The sequence below is a fragment of the Gavia stellata genome, chromosome 3, assembly GCF_030936135.1.
Source record: "Gavia stellata isolate bGavSte3 chromosome 3, bGavSte3.hap2, whole genome shotgun sequence".
In the NCBI taxonomy this organism is placed as follows: Eukaryota; Metazoa; Chordata; class Aves; order Gaviiformes; family Gaviidae; genus Gavia; species Gavia stellata.
The window spans coordinates 22,422,308-22,441,708 of NC_082596.1; the positions used below are offsets into that span (position 1 = coordinate 22,422,308).

Consider the following 19,401-nt stretch of genomic DNA (forward strand, 5'->3'; position numbering starts at 1 on the left):
AGAGAAGCAGGTCTCATAAGATCTTTGCTTTAGTCTTGGTATCTCCTGGTTTAGACAGACCACTTCCTTGATGTCTGACCAAGAAGGAAAGCAACTGCTTGTGAGGTTTGGGTTAACGAGAGGGAAGATTTCACAGTGCAAAAGGATCCTGCCCTAAAGGCCAAGAAACTGATCTGGAGCCACTTTATATACAACAGTATAGCTGGTAACTCTTGCACCAGGTAAGATGGGCTGCGGTGTGGACAAACGCTCAAGATCCTAGATGAACAGATTCCAGAAAACAACTTGGTTTAATCAACATTTTTGGATGTTAAGAAGTAAAAAATAAGTCAGAAACTTCATCCAACCTCTCCCAATTTCTGACTGACTTACTTGTGCTTAAAAGGTGTTTTACAAAAGGGTGTTTTACAAAAAAATACTAATTTTAGAACTAATTGATAATATTGTTGGCTGCTGGTATATTTTCCATGAAGCAGTTGCAGACACCCTGAATCCTTATTGTTTCATATGTTCCAAATGGAAAGTCTCATCCTGTCTCCATAGTGAAAAACCTGCAGTCTTTGGCTGCAGCCTTTGAAGCAGTAGCAGAGTTGGACAGCATCTCTCTAGTTGGTCATATTCTTGCCTATTGAAACAGAAACTTTTTATAGAAACTCGCTGATTAGTACGGTAAGTGCCAAATGTCTTCAGGAACCTTTTGTTTAGGCCAGAAAAAGAAAAGAAAAGAAAACAAAACATAAACTAAAAAAAAATGACTGACACCTGGGAGTCCTTATGCTTTATCATGCCTATTGAGATTTACAATATGTGGCAAACCAACTAGAATGGGGATGGAGGAACTAAAGACAATGACTCCCCTGAAAGCTGTTACTGCTATAAAAAGCAATTATGAAGTCCCACAGGTTAAAGAACTTCATTAAGGTTTTTGCAGGCATCCTATGTCGTTGCACAGGCCCATTCTTTCTGTACATTAAGCAATCCAACAGGCAAAAAGGCTAAACTAGGGAAATACACTGACTCAGTCTTTCTCCATAGACAAGAAATACAAACAACAGGCCCAAACCCAACTCTTAGGACACCATGGTCATTCAAAAAACACAGATCATATCCTTTCAGACATCCTCTGCCATCTCATTTTCCTATCCTTGACTCTCGTTTGTTAAATAATTATCATAATCCATCTGCCAGCTCAAAATAAGTCCCAGCACCAGGAACCCCAGCCCTGTAGCTCAGCTAGTGCCTTGCTGAACTGAATCATCATTTCGCATAACCTGTAACGGTTTCACAGCAATTTCTCCTGTCTCTTCCTCTCCCTGCTCTTCCTTCCATCATGTTCCTCACTAACATACTGACAAGACAGATATTTTGTGTTAGTAGACATAGAAAAGCTTCCTCTTCCCTCTTCACTACATTTGTAAGTTGACATCACATCATCAGGGTTCTGCAGGAGTAAAGTACTGCTGAAATTATATAAAACTGACTTTGAAATCAGGCCCTGACCCTGAACTGTAACAGTCCGTGGCAGAAAGCAGCACAGTGAGCAGTACAGAATCCTTACACTCAGTGACTCCGTGATCACTAACAAATTACAAAGAATATCACTTATTCTACGGAGAATAAATAAAAATGTTATTCTATCTGTTTCTAAGTATGACTGATAGACTAAAATTATTATGACAATCTTGATACTTTTTTTTCACTTACCAACAAATACAGTTTACTAAAACCAGTATAATGAAGCACAGACTTTTTCCAATCTACAATATTATTAATATTTTTTAATGTGAAGGGGAAGATATCAATACCATCTATTGTACTGTATATTCTCAGTGGGCTTTTTGAGGATTTTGTTTGTATTTTTTCAGTCTTCTTTATGGCAGAATTGGAAATGAGAACTTATAATCTTGATGCTCTATCAAAAGTGTATATATTGGAGAATCAGATTTACACCTAAGTCATTTGGTGGATCTTGAAGGTTTCTTTTTTTCCCAATGCAAAGTCAATACTTCTACTTCCCTGTCATTTAGCTTGGTTCTCTGGTAATGATCCCTAATGAAAATAAATCACCTGCAATAGTAACAATCCACTTTGTCAAGTGTGGAGTACAGCTGTGTGCTGTGATGTCCTAGGGAAAGGATTTTAACAAATTTTCAATTGTTGTAATGGATACTTTCTAATACATGTCTCCTGTGAGACTGGAAGACCCACTGAAGATTTCATTTACAGCTTTTTACAAGCAGGAGAGGAATTTTAATGCCATTCTTAATAGACCTCTTAACTAATTTGGTGAGGCTCTCATTTCATTAATTTGCTGAAGAAATTTAACAAAAACAGCATTATGGGGACAGCTGTGATGTAGGAAATAACATTTCCATGGGAACAATGCTTCTGGCCAATGCACATACTCATCTGCCAATTCACATCAAAGAGAGGCACTGCAGGTTCAAAATTGTAATGACGTAGTCTCCTGAGATTCACTTGGTCAAAAATTATCCTATTAACTCAAATTTGTGATATAAATCTCTAATAGCTGTGGACTGACTGACTTAATTATTAGGTTTATTTTATTGAAATTATAACAAGAAAGTTGGTGGGAAACAATAAAGCGGTGATTATAATGTATTTTGTTACGTATACTACTATTCAAAGAAATCTTGTGTGCACATCTCAAAATAAAAGTAACAGTATTTTTATATGAAGTATCTGTTTCAAAGCTCTCTTTCACTACAAATCAGAAATACCTCACCTGTTACAGTACATAGGTTGATTTCAACTGGATCTTCCCCACTCTGCTAGATATCAAGCTTTGCACACTGCTTTATCATTATAAATTAATAGATGTATAGCTTTTTCTGTATCATGACTAGCATGTTTTTTTAAAATAGAAACAAATTTAAAAATCCTTTGGGGTCAGGCCATTGGATTACTTGTCAAAGATTGCTACAACAAATGTGCACTGTAAAAGATAACTGTTTCCAAACACTAGCAGTTGAATTCTTCACAGAGCTTCAGAGATTTTTGATAAAAGTTCTCACCATCTCTGAGAGAATAATTGGCCATTTTTTATATAAAAATACAATTTATTACATTTTTTAAATTGATAACAACTTTTTAATTTAAATTAAAGTTATTAAAATATTATATTCATATTCATATTCATCTGCTGTTGATAAACTTTTATGTTTTCCTTTACAAAGTTACAGAAAAGCTTTATTACCCTGCTAAAAGTAGTGAATCTATGCAGAAATCCCTTCCTTTGATACGGTCAACCAAACCAGCCATTTACTTTGTGTCAATTCAAAAGAAGGATAGAGAGAAAACTGGCTGAGGTCCAAAAGTCCTGTGTTAGTCAGCTGTCATAATAGTTTGATATTCATTTGTAAATACAAGCAGTCTATATGAGCTCTGAAGGCTTGGCAATAAAGTAAGTACATTCCAAGCAAAGACAGAGTCGGTTTTGAATAACAACCAAAATCTTTGAGTTTAGAAAGCATCTTCTTTAACTCCGCCTGGCAAAGAAGCAGTTGCATTTGTAAATGCAGGTTAACAACAAGCTTGCCAAATTAAAACTGGCAGTGGGCAACCTGATTTAGTTGAGAGTGTCTTTTGCAGAAATGCACCTTGCATGTACTTAATCTGAAAGTTAAATGTTATGTGCTTATTCAAACATACTGTTGAATTACAGTCTTCCAACAGAGTCAGAAGACAGGGGTCATTCTGTTTTCTATATTAACACTGCTAACTAAGTCACAAGCTATACTGCAAGCTTGCTTAGTGCTGCCCAGATTTGTTACTTGAAGGGCTGAAAAGAAATGAAAAGCAAGCAGTGAATTGAAAAACCAGACTTTAAATACGCTATGTGTTCAAGACCAAAAACCACTGGAGAAATAATATAAAATCAAATCTGGAAAATGAGAAAAATTTCAGGCTTGAAGGCAGAAATTCTCAAAAATATACAGAGATAAGAGACATCATGTATTACCTCAGGGTAAGAGGAACCATGATTTATCATCTTTACTTGCTAAACTGAAATGAGCTATAAGGAAGATTTTCTTATTTAAAAAACACATTGACAGCTAGAAAACTTTGAAAGATAGACATGCAGGAACCGGATAGGATACACTACTGAGATTGCATTAAGGGAAAAATCACATAATACAAAGGGAAGAGCCAGATGTCCTGTAAGGGCTTTATTTAAATAAATTGCTGTAGTTAATATGGATTTCACTGTAGCTGCATCTAGACCTCACTCATGAAAGACTGGATTGCTTTGATTAGTACAGAACAATGTGGATATGCTCATGCTCCTTGTACTGCTTATGTGTATGTGTGTGGCAGTGGTCATCTAAAGAATAAAGTAACTCTGACATTTCCTTCATTCCTTGTAAATTCAGGTTGCTGGAGGACTCCAAAAAATCAGGGTCAGAATAGGCAGTGCTAACATCTCACAAACCCATAGCATCTCTTTGAATTGTTCTTCTGGGACTGAAAGCTAAATGGACACAAGCAAGAGATCTGAAGCCATAATTACCTCAGTCAAAGAGACATTATCTGGGACATCATGATCTTGCCTGTCTGACTTCTGTCACTTTGACAAAATGACTTGGAGTCACTTTGGGCCGCTGGGTGAAATTAGAAAAGCATACAGAAAGCTTAAGACCATCATAAAACGAAAATGTTATGAGGAAACTTGGCTTACATCTTTCGGAACACAAGTCTGCAAACTTTGTTTTTCTGACCTGGGGAGGACAGGTCTATGCCCAGAAGTCCCTGCTGAGGCAATGCGCATGTTATATACACCATGCACGTTTGGAGCAAAGGCTCCGCTTGTTTACCTTGGGCCTCCATAGGAATTGTGCTTGTGTTATGGCTACAGTCTGGGAAGCGCCAGGCTCCCAGTGGTATTTGTAGGGAAACACATAGGCTTATTTCCTACTAGGGGCCACCTGATGACACATCTCCCAGCTTGTTTACATAGCACCTTATGGACTTTATAGACTAAGACAAGTATGAACACCATGCAAATACAGTAATAGTACTAAACCAAAATGTTCAGATGCTCGGTCAAGCAACATTAAAATCAGATAGATGGGCAATGTCAAACTGCTGGAGTATCATCTTGCCATAGGTATTAAGTAAGCAATAGTAAGCCCAGCACTGGGCCTCTGACCCTTCGTTAAAATATCGTACTTGCCAGATGGGTGCGGCAATGTGTTTCAAACGCACTGACACAAAACCAGTAACTGTTTTAGAAATACTTTTATGAAATAACAAGAAGGAGTTTATGTTTGTTTCTTAGAAGGCTAAGTGAAAAGGTTATTAATTATTTTTAATGAAGTACATTTAGAGGAATCAGAAAAGGAACTATATTATTTTTACAGAATCTTTTCACTTTTCTACTAAAATAATACTCAGGTGAAATTAGTGAAACCATACAGCACTAAGACAGAACCACAGAATCATAAGGTCAAAGAAAGAGAAGCCTGATGGGCTTCAACATTCAATTCCTTGTTTTTATAAGTTTCTTCCTCACACTTAGTTGTTGCTATTGCTATTCTGGTCCACAGACGTGTTGTGCTCAATCCTGTACAAATAAAGATTAAAAAAGTCTGTCTATTGAAGAACTCATGATTCAACCTAGTTTTAAATATCTTCAGGAAATTAGTCTTTTTTAACACAATAAAAGTGCAAAAACTAATTTAAACGTTTAGATTTGCTTCAAATCCTTATTTTAATTTTTCCCTTCATCCCTGCTTCCTTGCATGTCTCTAGAGCTTTCCATCTGCACCCCTATTTTTTTTTTTTTAAACTACTAATGCGCTGTTTTTAAATAACCTTATGTAACAGGAGTGCATCAGTGCTTTCTGGACCACAGGTCAGAGCTGACTCAACAGTGGTTGAAGTGCAGGCTGCATTTTGTGGAGAGGAAGGCAGTCTCAATGACACTGTGTTGCTGTCCAAGAAAAAATGTCTGAGTTCCCTGATTGGCACCATATATGAAAGCTTCAGACTGTTTCAAATGAGGTATTTTCACTGTTCACCTGTTAATATAATGTGTACTTCCAAATTCATTACTTTATTATTTCCCAGTGGATCAAAATAAGTTTACTAGCTGTAAAGGAGTCTATACGTCTTTTGTACTTACTCCAAAGTAACAGGAAAAAAATGGGTCTCCAAGGGTTTGATAGATGGTGATGAATAACTTAGAAACAGGCGACTTTTTACTAGATTTCTTAAGTGATATGTATTCTACTCTCAGTACAGATTTCACAACAAATATATGAATTCATATCATTCCTTTCTGAACCATTAATATTTTGTATCCTTTTCCATAATATTTTTCCAGAATTCACAGATAATTTTCTTGTGCATGTCATCTACGAAAGTGTAAAAAAACAAATGGCAAAATTATTGACTGTGTGTGTTGGTACAGACCCAGTAGCTATATGAATTTACAGCTTTTGAAAATTTGCCGCACTGTGGAATGCTAAAGTTAAAATCTTGTGTCAGAAAGTAGTGAGTTTGAATCTATGCTTCAAATGGGACAAGAATTTGCCATGAGCTGCTTACAGACTACACACAGCCCAATAATACTAATGAAATCTTACTGAAAAAAAATTTGGTTTAGGTCCTTTAATTTCAGAGTCACAGACTGGCAATACATGAGCAGCTCTCTACTTATCTAGTCAGAAGTATGCAGAAGAGTTATGTTAGGGGGACACAAAATAAAATTGCTGCTTTTTGTTCAAGGACTCAGTCCATCATACTTGCCCCAGCTGTCTGAATAACGAAATGTTTTGCAGCTGAAGAGCTGGTGAACACTGTATTGCAACCTGCCATTATCATTCCAGGAATGGCAAGGTCACTTTGTTGTGATGTTAAAGTATTTGTTACACCAACATCTTGGGTTGAGAGCTCCAGGAAACTGCATGCTGATATGTTTTCCCTGGAAAATTACATGAACATTGACATAGCTGTACCCAAGTTCTCTCTCCCCCAATGGCAGAAATTACTCTGGGGGAACCTTATCTATCTATCTATAGACCTATTGGGAGCATAGACTGCCTGCACTGCAATTTTGCTAAAGGACTGATCATGCAGCGGGGAAAGAATCTCAGACTACAGCTTTCCCTTACAAACATATGGCCTGTTTGGCTAGAAAGGTTAGGCACAATTAACTTCTTTCATCCAGTAGTCCAGTTTGAGCAATCGTTATAATCAGTCTGAAATACCTTTAAGAAACCAAACAGCACATGCACATTGAAAATGGATTCTTGATGCTTGTTATCTCTTGCACGGTTTTTGATATTTTTACCAGAATATAGATTTTCAAAATATGTTACCGGCTTCCACCCCTGTGAAGGAGCTTGCACAGACTGAATTGACATGCTTTTTCATCCAGCTTTGCAAAACACTGCATTTAACTGATAATAGCTGCAATCACAGTGGAAGGCCCATAAAATTGAAATACTAAGATTACAATGAAAAACTAAGGAACAAATACTCATCAGGAATCAGTTTTAAAACCTAGAAATTAAATTCTTTAATGATTTTTTTGACTGAATGACACAAAAAAGAACTAGAAAATGAATTTGAATCTTTATACACAACAAGGGAAATGGCACAGAGAGCATGAAGAACCATTAGGAAGAGAAAAAGTTTTGAATCTGAAGAAATTCATTACTTAAAACTACATCCTGCACTCTGTTTCTTGTATCTTCAAGTGCCTCTGCAAAATTACATCCCAACTGACTTTTTCTACTACAAATTCTCCTTCCTTGGTTGTGTCATCTTCCTACTTAATCAGCTCTATTTCTTCTACTGTCCTTTAGCATTCACTTCTTTTCTTCACATGGGATGTCACTGATTTCTTCTGATACATGGCAAAACACATGACCAAGTCTTCTGTGCTGTCATGGTTTAACCCCAGCTGGCAACTAAGCACCACACCACATGTGCTGTCTCTGCATTCTCCGCTTTATACATTTCTCTCCCCTTGCCCCTGTCATGGATGCAGAAATTTCTCACTCGATCTCTTCCTCAACTGTTTGATTTGCCTAAGTGATCATATGCTATCTTCTGATTTCCTTTCCCTCCATGCCTCTTTTCTTATTCTTACCTCTAGCCACCTGGTCATCACTGGCTCTTTCCCCAAATAACAGAAACATGCTTTAGCATATCCCTTTAGAAAGTAATGCAGAACCTCTAGTCTTGCTCTTATCAGTTCTGCAACTACAGCCACACCTGCTTTCTCTTTTTCATCTCTGAATTAATTGAACACATTATTTTAAGTAAATCTCTTGAGTTCTTGTTTTCCAATTACATTTCAAACCCTTTCCAAATATTTTTCCCTTTTTGCATTTGGTTGAAACTACTCCCGCCAAAGTCTTTAATGATTTCTTAAGATTTCAAAAGTACACTGTTTTCTCCTTTGCTTTGCTACCATTAACCATGCTTTAATATGTTACTTCCCTTAGTTCCCACAGTTCATTCTCTCTCAATTTTTTTCTCTCTCTAACCTTACATTCAAAATATGCTGTAGTAGATTCTCATTTTCTGCTCACCCAGTTAACTGTGGTGGTCCCACAGGGCTGTAGCGCTGTCTCTTCTATTGCTATCCCTCAAACATCATCCCTTTATCAACAGTACATCAAAGCATTATTCCCTCTGCAACAAAAACTCTGGCTCATTTCCCCTGTATCCTCCCGCCTACACTACAACCTCTTTCTTTGGCACCTTCTTGTGAATCACCAATCTCAACTCAGTATTTCTCAACGAGAACTCTCTTCTGTTTCTTCTCCCAGCCACGTGGATCACGCATGTCATTCAGGCCTGCTATTTGGGCAGACCTTTTAATTCAGGCTTCATTTAGGTCCACATTTTTGTGACTTGCGCATGCTTTCTATTTCACATCTCTACCCTCTCCGTCCACCCACACAGCTAATTGTTTTGCCCACTGTCTCACCATTTCAGATGCCAGATACTGCAGTGCTTTTCTCCAGCCTTGGCAATTTACCTACCCTAACCCCTTTCAGGATACTGAAGGAAAGATAAGTTTCATAGTCTTTCAGTTTGGCTGTGTCATCTTTCTCCATACGTCAGTAAAAAGCTGTACTCTTTTATCCAGTTGTACATAATTCATTTTTATTTTCTAGTATTTTAGCAGTTGTTCCTTACCACATTTATCTTCTCACATTCAAGACTGAACGATCAGTTCCTGCTGCTCATCAGACTTGCCTCATCATCCACCTGATATATTTTTAGTAAGAACCTCATGTTTTTTCCTCATTGCCTCTAATGCTTGAAAAGAGCTCTCCAGAAACATTCACAAAGCTATCTTATTGTCTTCTTCAAATCTCCCCTTAGTATTCTCTGTTGTCAAGATGTCCCCAGCCCACTATTGTAACTATCTGCTGTCATGTGGAACATTTCTTAATTCTCATGTGTTTCCCTCTCTGGACTGATATGCCATCTTATGATTTAGACTCTGTATGTTTGGAACAGAGGTTATATTTTTCTTCTGTATTTCAACAGTGTGTAGCACAGTGAAACCCTGCTCTATGATTACAATTGCTATCATGACTACCAGAATTAATGCTTAGGATTTACATTTAGCAAAACATTAAGGAAGGTTAAGATTTAGAGCAGTCTTAAACAGATTTCCTGCAATAAAAATTATGAATGCTCACATATTAGGTCTAAGAGGGCTTTTTTTGTCCCTGATATCATCAGGGAGCTGGAATAAGAAATAATGTCACAGAACTGTACATAAAGAATCTTTAAAAATTATGACAGGGAAGCTTGATCCATACTTTCTGTTTACTAACACGTATTGCCAAGAAAGAACACAATTATGTTTTCCCTATCGGTCAACCGTATGCCGAGGTTTAGTTTTACAAGGTTTAATGAAGGCAAAATCTGATGCTGCAGTTATTTCTGCCAAAAAAGATTTATTGATTTATTGTGCTCCAGTGCCCCAAATGCTAATGCAGTTTATTGCGCTGAGGGACTCTTTAAAATAGGCATAAGATGAATCCTTGATGGATATCTGTTTTCACGCTCATTAAGTTACACTGACCCCACCTATGATCTCAGCAGATTGAAGCCCTTAGTGTGACTATTACCATTACCCATAAAGTATATAAGCACAGTGACATCAAGAGGTATGACATATCCCTAAAGAACTGATTTTTGATGGTGGAGTGATTGAGAGCAGCCCCTATATTCCAGATTGCCCAGAGGAAAGCTGACTGCTGTTCAGCTAAACATGCACCTCTGAAGTAAAAATGTATGTTGAAAATTCCCATCTACAATATAGCTTTTCTTGATGCCCAAGGTCTCAGGAACTAGATGATAATTTACTACTATTCTGTGATGGATGAAGTGTCTCTTTTGGTTTTGTTGGGTCTTTCAAATACCTATTGATATGTTTAATTATTAAGTGATGCTTTGGTGATTGTTTAATATTGGTCGTGGGTCTGAAAACATTGTTCGGAAAGCTGAAGTTGTTAACTTATTTTATAAGTATCTTATAAATTGCCAGGCATAAGGTATCTTATAAATTGCCAAGCAAGCAAGCAAGCAGAAAGCACTGAATTTACAGCAATGTTTAGGATCGATCCTGCATTTGGGTTTGTCCACTGAATACACAAGTCATGATATTTCGGTATGTTAATGATATATAAATCTATACATATACATATACCTGTATGTATATAGGAATCAGTCTGTGCTTTTCAGTTTGCTTCTTACCCTCGAAGAATGCTCAGACAATACTAAAAAGATGAGCACTTGCCATAGGAAATGAAGTTGGATATAGAGAAACTTTCCTTTTTATTCACAACTTACATACTGAAAGTGGTCAAAATGGGCAAAACAGGCAAATAATACTAGAGGCTGATTTCCATGTTGGGAGCCAAAATCTAACATAAACAAAAGTCCCTGCACAGCAGTCACTTAATAATATCTTGTTTCTCTATCAAGTAAGGACTCCTGACTTGTGCTGCTTCTTCCTGAAGGCAGAGAGCAGCTAACAAGCAGAGGAGCAAGCTGGCATGGGGAACAAGAAGTGGTTTCTCAAAGAGGACTTTACTTTCTGTGAGGGACAGCATTTTGGCTGAAGACTAACCTGAATGAAAGCAGGGTCACACTTTTTGAGAGGCAGGACTTCCAGATCCATTGAACTAGGAACTTAGTGGGAGCTGGGAGAGAAAAAGGTCTTTAAACCATCTTTCCTGCACTACCATTTAGCAGTCCCTGGAACATGTATGCCAAGGCAGTCTTAAAGATAGCTGTTTCTAAACAACTGCTTTTGCTGAATTCTAAAATGCACTTACATGAGTGAAGGAATGATGGCACTTAATGTATAAAAGCAGTAGTATGGCTATATAGGCCCATACCACCCCAGACTGAACACTATGTGTTTTGATTCTCTTTTTGTATCACCTTTGCTTTGTGCATGTTCGTTGTGTGTTTATGTACAGGCATGTACACGTGTAAATTTGTAGCAAAGGAAGAAAGTGGATTGCCATAGAGTTCTCTGTGCTTACCCTAATATATATGAGCACAGCTTTACAAATATAAGTTATCTATAGGTAGTGCAGAATTAGCAGGTTAAAAGAAAGTATTTTTTTTCTGAGATTTTCTGCTATTCTTGTGTAGGTGAGAAGGGGTTCAAGAATATTCAGCAAATCTCAAACTCATTTTTTGCTAACGGAGAAAGAAGGAATATTGTATTTCTCATAATGTAAATTACATGGATTTTGAAACATAAAATGTCACTAATTTACATTAAAAGTCATGGTTCAAAGGAATTGTGGTAAAATGTATAAATCTAGAATATTATCTGATGAAACCAGAGCCAATTGTGCTGAAATATTTCTGGAGACAATACAGCAGCAGAGGTACATGACCCTTCCACAATACAGCAACCCACGACAGATATTCACATGGAACAAAAAAAAAGGGAAGACTCTGCTTATCCACATTAATTGTTGATCAATATGCACATTTATCAGCATACACAAAGAGGATTACAAAAAAAATCCAAATTCTCTTCTTTAGTACTGCCACAAATGAAAGTAAAGATGGTTTTGATATTGACAAGGTATCACTCAACAAAAGATTTTTCTCTGAAATAATAATTCAAGCAGAGAATATAAGGAGGAATCTTACAATTTCTATTGTTTATTACAGTCAAACTGAAACTCCAGTCTAAACCAATTTAAAAAGTAATATGCTGCAGTTCCACGCATAATAATGAGTCAAGTTAGTGTGCTGCATTATTTGGTATGCAGAACAAGTTCACTGAAGATGAGAGTGAAACTTGTTTAAATATGAAAGCATCATGTTTGAAAGCAAAAAAAGCTGCAGAGAACAAAGACAATAAGCTGAGCAAAGGGAAAAAAAAGGGAAGACAAGTAGGGTACTGCTACAGGAGGAACTGGAATAGATCTATAGAAACAGAAGTCTATTTTACCTGTCATCCTCTTTTCCTTCCTCAGCTTGGTCTTCTTGAGCTTTTTCATCATTCCCTGATCCTTTCATTTCCTCCTTATCACAGTTCTCTGCCACCTCTTGCCCTTCCCCTTTTTCATTAATTTCTTGCTCCTTTGCTTTTTCCTCCTCTTTTTCTTCTTCCTCAGGAAACATTCCATCTTGTTCATCCCCTTCCAGCCCTCCCTCTTTTTTCCCCTCTATATCCCTTGTCCTTCTGAAGTCAACAAAAATTGAAAAAGGCATGCAAAAAGAAAAAAGAAAAGTTAAGGTCATGGAGAAGAGCATGCATGAACTCAGAAGAAAGGAAATGCAAAAGAAATGAAATAAAAACTAAAAGATGGAAGCAGTCATAAGTTAAACTATGCTGGCTAAGACTGCAGCCTAGACTAGAGAGCCTTGGAATGTTTTCTTAGGACAGTCTCTAACTCCCTCTTCGAATAAAACTTGCATGGCGATACATCACATTTAGACATGTATACATAACTCTATGACAGAAACAATGTGGTCCTAACAATGCTCACATAAACAGATGTTAAGACAATTTTTTGAAATGCACCGTTTGTGTCAAGAGGACAATTTTCTGAGAATTAATATAGGCTGACATCGAATCTTGCTGAGAGATGCAGGTGGGTTACACCTTCCAAGAACAATGATCTTTCATTTCTTCTACAGCCAAAGCTCCTCTGAGTGTGCATAGGGTGCAGGCAAAGGAGATGCTGTGTTTTGCTATACTATGTACATCTTGTTGAAGAGTAATTCGATGGTTGTATGCCTACAGTTAAATTGGACTGTGTAAGTGTCACATAAATTGAATTGGTCTGTGTAAGTATTAAATAAGACTTCCAATAAAAGTTCAGCATCTCTAGTTTAAAAGGAAATTAGGATTCCTCTGACATTGCCGGCACAAATTTTCAAGTTAAACTGTCTCTTAAGCCATATTAAGTATTTTACAAAATGGTTTTCAGAAAGTGCAAATCTAAGTGTGTCTAACGCTTGCTGACAGCATATGTTTATCATTTTAGTGTATGTTAGTATAACCCAAAATGACAAAAATTGGCTAAAAACAAATACCATGAAGACTTCAAAAATCATTAGATGAATACATTTAAACCAGTATTTTGCAAATTCCCTGCAAATTTCAACCTGGGCAAAATATTAATTTCAAATACAAATATTGACACGTGTTCAGTTATGTAAATTACATGGCTATGGCTAGCACTACAGCTCCTCGTGCTCACCTTATTTTCTTGTTTCCTCTTGGACGCTCTGACTGGACGGACATGTAGCTTGTGCTGCTGAAACGTGAAGCGCTGCTTGTCCGAGAGACAGCTGAGACATCACTGACATCACTGTCTGAAGACTTATTGGAAACATTGTCTGAGCCTCTCTGAGGATCCCGTCCTGACCGATACTGTAAGAGGAAAGGGACAAAGATACAGATGTTGACAGTGACATTACCACAAGTCAGCTAGGGCACTATCTAAACTGCCTTTGTCACCAGATTGCCTGAATTTTTATACTGAAGTTTTTAACTGATACAGAATACAAGTTATGTTTTAGTTTCTATTAATTTTACTCTGCTTTGCTATCCCATTCAATTTATTAGTGCCTCAGCTTCATCCATAGAGTGACTTGTACAAAACGTCCAGCTCTTCCAAAGGTTTCACAAACCTTAGCAAAGACATCTAAACCATCATAGAATATTCTTACCACAACTGTTTCACCAGTGCACAAAAGCAAAGCAGAGAGACTTAGTGATTTGCCCATGATTACTGAGCTCATGAAAGATTGAACAAGAGACAGAATGTGCTTCATGCTGTCTCTAAAATATGTGTCTCTTTTGGGGCCTAGCCTATTTACAAGAACTTCTGGTTGACAAATGTTACCTTTTTTTTTTTTTTTTTAAGTAAATAGATAGATGAGATTATCAAACCAAAAGACAAAGCAATGTTGTAGCTGTGCAAACAAACCCCATATCTTGCTGGACTACTGGGCTCAGAAGTCTGAAAGGATGGGACAGGACTAGACATAATTTGTACTGACAATGTACAAATACCTCAGAAACTAAAAAATTACAATACCATTCGAGCTTGTTAACAGTATATTCCAAATGTGGAATTGGCAGGTGGCTGGTGATCAGCAGTAAGCCCATACAACATAAAGCAGTGCTGTGCAGAGGTATCCTGGTTAGATCTGAACAAAATATTATGGCTCTTTGTTCTTGTTACACAAGTTACCTCTGAATTAATGCTAAGTCTGTGCCACTTTGCATTGCATTATGTGGAGATATAATAAATAGAAGAAAGATATTTTTCCCTGCTTCATATACAGACATTTCTGTATATACAGAAATCTGATGGGTTACTATAGATAATCTTTTCAGAGAAATAGCACTGCAAGATGAATTGTCAATGATCACCAGGTAGTTGTTTGGCTGACATGGAAAGAAGACAGTATGGAAAGATGTGAAGAGCAGCACAGGTGGGACTGAAGGAAAACAATGGGAGAAAATAATCTGCATAATACATCAGTGGCTTGTTGAACTCCTGGGGGTAGCAACATTGGACTCAGCCACCTGGAGAAAATAAGTCATAATGTAAAGTGGCAGACCTGCGTAGTCTTGCAGAAGAGAAGGGTGTCCAGGTTTGTCTATCAAATTTGTCCCTTTTTAATAGTTTTAGAATAACTGTCTTTCATGAAGTACACAGATCAGTTGCTTCTGTTCTCTTGCAAGGAATGTTACACTGGGAAATACTAGGAAAGACTGTGCAGTGTCTAAATAGCATTTCAGAATAGCATGTCAGTGCCTATTTACCATAAGTGAATTTTACACTTAGAAATAGTAAGTTAGTTTGCCCGTTTTAAGACAGGGAAATGAAATAAAGACAAGAAAAAATGCTCGTGCAGGTTACACCATACACCTGTTGCAGACAGTGACCAAGCACAGCCTGAACTGCACACTTGCATAAAATGGTTGCACATGCTGCTGCTGGCTTCCTGATCTGTACTAATTTACAGTATCTGTGTTCATTGAGAAACCACTCAAGCCCTCCCCAGCCTTTAAGTGTGAGAGTGCACTTAGCCAGCCATAAACTCACAGAGTATTTCTGTGACTACAATGTTTAAATGTTGTAATATTTACTGAATTTACTGACTGTTTTTATTGATGCCATTGCCATTAATAGTTTTGCTTCATAAAGAAGACAGCACCTATTATTACTATTATCATTTGGGAACATAAGAACAATGATTAAACAGCTGTCCTGATCATCAGAGGTAATGGAACATTATACCAGAATAAAAGGATTGTTCTTTTTCAGCAAGTCCTTTTAAAAGAGCAACTACTTAGCCCTTTGGAGAAGAAAAAAACAACTATGCCTAGTGAAATGTGTATATATTGAGTCTTATCTATTCAGTTCCACCCACCTAACCCTCCCTAGAATAATTCTGCATTGAAGACAAAGTTATGAGTGTAGTTTGTGTTGATTTAGCCTAAAACTACCAAGACTGGGAAGTACAGCATGGTGTACTGGGCTACCACCATGCACTATAGAAAAGGCAACATAGAGCTGCCCTCAGGCCTTTGGTATCTGCTGAGGCTCCCAAACAGATGTACTTGCCATGCCGAATGCTGTGCTGCCAAGACTACGCTGCTACTGGCTCCCAACAGAGCTAATGTACAGCCAAGTCATGTATGCCTATATGAACAGCTGTCGTATTGACAGTGGCTAGTGACCTCAGGGTAGACACACTGCTAGTATTACAGACCTAATGTGGCTATCCTTTGGGGAAATAAGATAGACCGTAGTGTCAGATGTAAATCATTGACGGAACTGTTAATTACATTCCAATTAGGGGATAGATAATGACTTGTGGTGATTCATAGAACAACAGACCTCAACCTGCAGATCCCACATTGAGCTTGCCAAGCAGTGCATGGAAATGAGCCCTTCTAAATTAGATACATGCAAGCAACATGAAGCGGTAAACAGTATCAGCATTGCACAAAGTTATTCTAAAGAGTCATTCTGCAGCACACTGAAAGTTTCCAAAACCTATGGTTTTGATTTTGTCTGTTTCATTTCTACACCTGGAGAACATCAGTTCTTAAAATACATTTTTCATAGTAATGTGCTGTATATAACAAATCAGACATTTTCATAAATAAAAAAACATTATTGTATTTTTTTTAAAAGGTAATGCAATAGTAATAATGTAGTGATATATGGTGAAGACTGAGAATTGCTATGGCAAGAAAAGCAACTTAAAGGTAAATCATTTCAGAAATATAATGTGAAAAAAGATCATCAGATCATTACCTTGTCTCTCTTTTCTCAGTTGTATGTAAAGGTACTTCCCATCAGATGTTTACAATTGTGTCAGGTGGCACAGAAATATTATTTGTCCCTTACTATTTTAGGATGTTTTAGATTTGAAATTGGGAAAGTTAATTTATCCTTTCATTAAATCTGAATGTCTTAATCTATAATACCTGTTTTTAAAAGCATTATTTACACATTGTCTGAGTTATAGTCTCAGCATCTGCTAGCTGCCTCTCAAAGTAACTGAAACTACTGTAGAAACTGAAACTAAATTGTCTTCCTTGCTGGACAAAGCTCAGATAACTCATACTAATCCATTAACTCTGCTCCAAATTGCTCTTTATTCTGCTGCTAAGGTCTACTTTTGACCTTATATCTGACTTAATTTTGTTTAGGAAATAGATTATAATAGTAAGTCTGTTGCATGTTAGTGTTTCAGTAACTGCAGCACAGAAGACAAAAGGAAACATACTGCTTGTCTGACAGAAGACATGCTGGCATTTCAGTCTTACATTTGTTTCTTAAATTGCAATTCTGTATAAGGCAGTTTCTGAAGCACTCCTTTGCTGTCTGCCTTAAAAGTGAAATGGCACTTCCATTGTGCAAATATTGATTTTTAAAAAGTATTCAGTTCTTTCATGTTATATACTCTGACTGTAAAATGCAACCATTTTTGCACACTTTTGCACCATTCTTTCTTCAGTTTTTGTGTGGCTAAAGTTGCCTCAAGGCATTACATCTTCATATATTTCATATAATTCCTTGTTGTCTTCCTCCAAATTTCACTTTCTTTTTTTCTAAGTGTCACCAACTGTATGATAAGATCAACTATTAGATTGAAAAGGTCATCATTAACCAGGTGCCATCCACCCATTATAACTGAAACACAGCTACCATTTCCCATCCCTCTCCACTGCTGTCCCTACATACCACGCTGTAGGAGTTTGCACCATCTGAATGCACACTGCTGAGGAACTGCAGCCCCCGTGGCTGGATCCTGGCTGTAGCATGGACACAGGTTTGGACCATCAGATCCAACAACTACCTTGTGTCCTCCAATTTCCCTCAGAAGAAAACATGGGCATGAGGACAGTGAGGGAGCCTCATGTGCACTGGTAGCTCCCCTGGTTTGGACAGTCAGAAGGTCTAGGCTGTGGTGAAGTGTACCTGCCTACTACGCAGGTTAATTAAATACTGGTTCTTTTTAACTATTTTTTATTTTTTAAACAACAGCCATGGCAGTAGGAAAATTATCTCCTGACTTTCCTCATGCTGGGAATATATGTCTCTTTTATTGGAATAAGGTTAGATTTTCATTTCCAACCCAGTCAAGACTCATATAATATAGGCAGCATTCCGGACTTTATGACCCATAAAGCAGTAAGAGTACCCAGCCTCTTCAAGCTGTTTCAACAATAGGAAGTCTGCTGCAAGCAGACTTAAAAGTCTACTTTTTTATTTTTAATAGTAAGATGATTTTGTCCTATTTTGCTGTGTTGAAGAATGGGGTAAGTTTCATTATTACAGATTCTATCAAACAAGGTTTAAAGTTTATAAAAGCCCTTTCCTCTGCATTAGTAAACTAATCAGCTGGAGGCCCTAACAAAGTGACAGTTAGGCATTTGTGCTAATATCTTGCAACTGCAATAGATTACTCTCCTCATAGCGATGAATTCAAGATTATTAAAGCTGAAAAACAAATACCTGCTCTGCTTCCTAATACAACAACTTCTGCAAACGTTTTGACCTCTTTGTGAACTACTACTATATGACTGACAGGCCACATGGAGATACAACTGCTCTGATACTTATTTCTTGAAAGAAACTGTTTTGGAACTTCTAATTCAAAGGGAATTCTAAAGTGTTTCATAGTGCTTTAATCTATTGTTATCAGTCTTCCATCTTGGACTATACAATCATGCAGTTGTCTAGGCAGTTGAAATTGTCAGTGATTTCCAACTGTCTTTCTATTTTATTATCTTTTTTTTTCTTTTTTATAGTCTACTCATCAGTTTTTATTTGCTAGCATTTACATAGGAACACGCAAATCTGCTCAATGTTTTTACTGATCAAAATGTTGGGAAGATGTTTCAGACAATTGTCCATTGTACTACTACAAGAAGATTAAAGAACCATTCTGGACAGTTTCATAGTTCTTTGCCTTGCTGACAAAAGCTCTCGAGCAGCCAGAGCACAGCAATTGTACAAAATGTTCTGTAATTTCAGCTGTAGCTTTCAGTGCAAGTTCACAGCCTCTAAAGGCATTGCAAATTTGAATGAATGTTATTGGATTGCTTGATTCTTTCTAAAACCTTTGTTAATGGTTGCATAATGAAGTCTGCCATTAAGAATAAAACCAAATACTTAGTAATATTTACAATAGCATTATATTTATATAAAGCAAAAAATTCTAAGTCATTCTTACAAAATACCATAAACAAATGAGAGAAAATACCATATACGTAGAGAGAATATATTTTATCTGTAACTTCCATACGCACAAACCCAAGATGAAGGCTATGATGAGTCTGCCCTTGTATGTAATTCATACTTAGCCAACTCAATAATCTGTGCTTACACT

General features: G+C 37.1%; 1 protein-coding gene across 40 annotated transcripts in view; it reads right to left on the reverse strand.

Annotated features, from left to right (window-relative positions):
* Positions 1-19,401, reverse strand: part of RIMS2 (regulating synaptic membrane exocytosis 2) — a 488,690-nt gene that overhangs the window by 60,538 nt on the left and 408,751 nt on the right. For 17 of the 40 annotated variants that reach the window (XM_059815828.1, XM_059815827.1, XM_059815832.1 and 14 more), the window contains one exon: positions 13,737-13,909. The exons of 22 other annotated variants lie outside the window; for them this stretch is intronic. In XM_059815828.1, coding sequence (XP_059671811.1) covers positions 13,737-13,909 — 173 coding nt within the window. Of the gene's footprint in view, positions 1-12,478; positions 12,713-13,736; positions 13,910-19,401 lie in introns of all 40 variants that reach the window. One more of the 40 variants, XM_059815822.1, reaches the window with a different exon arrangement.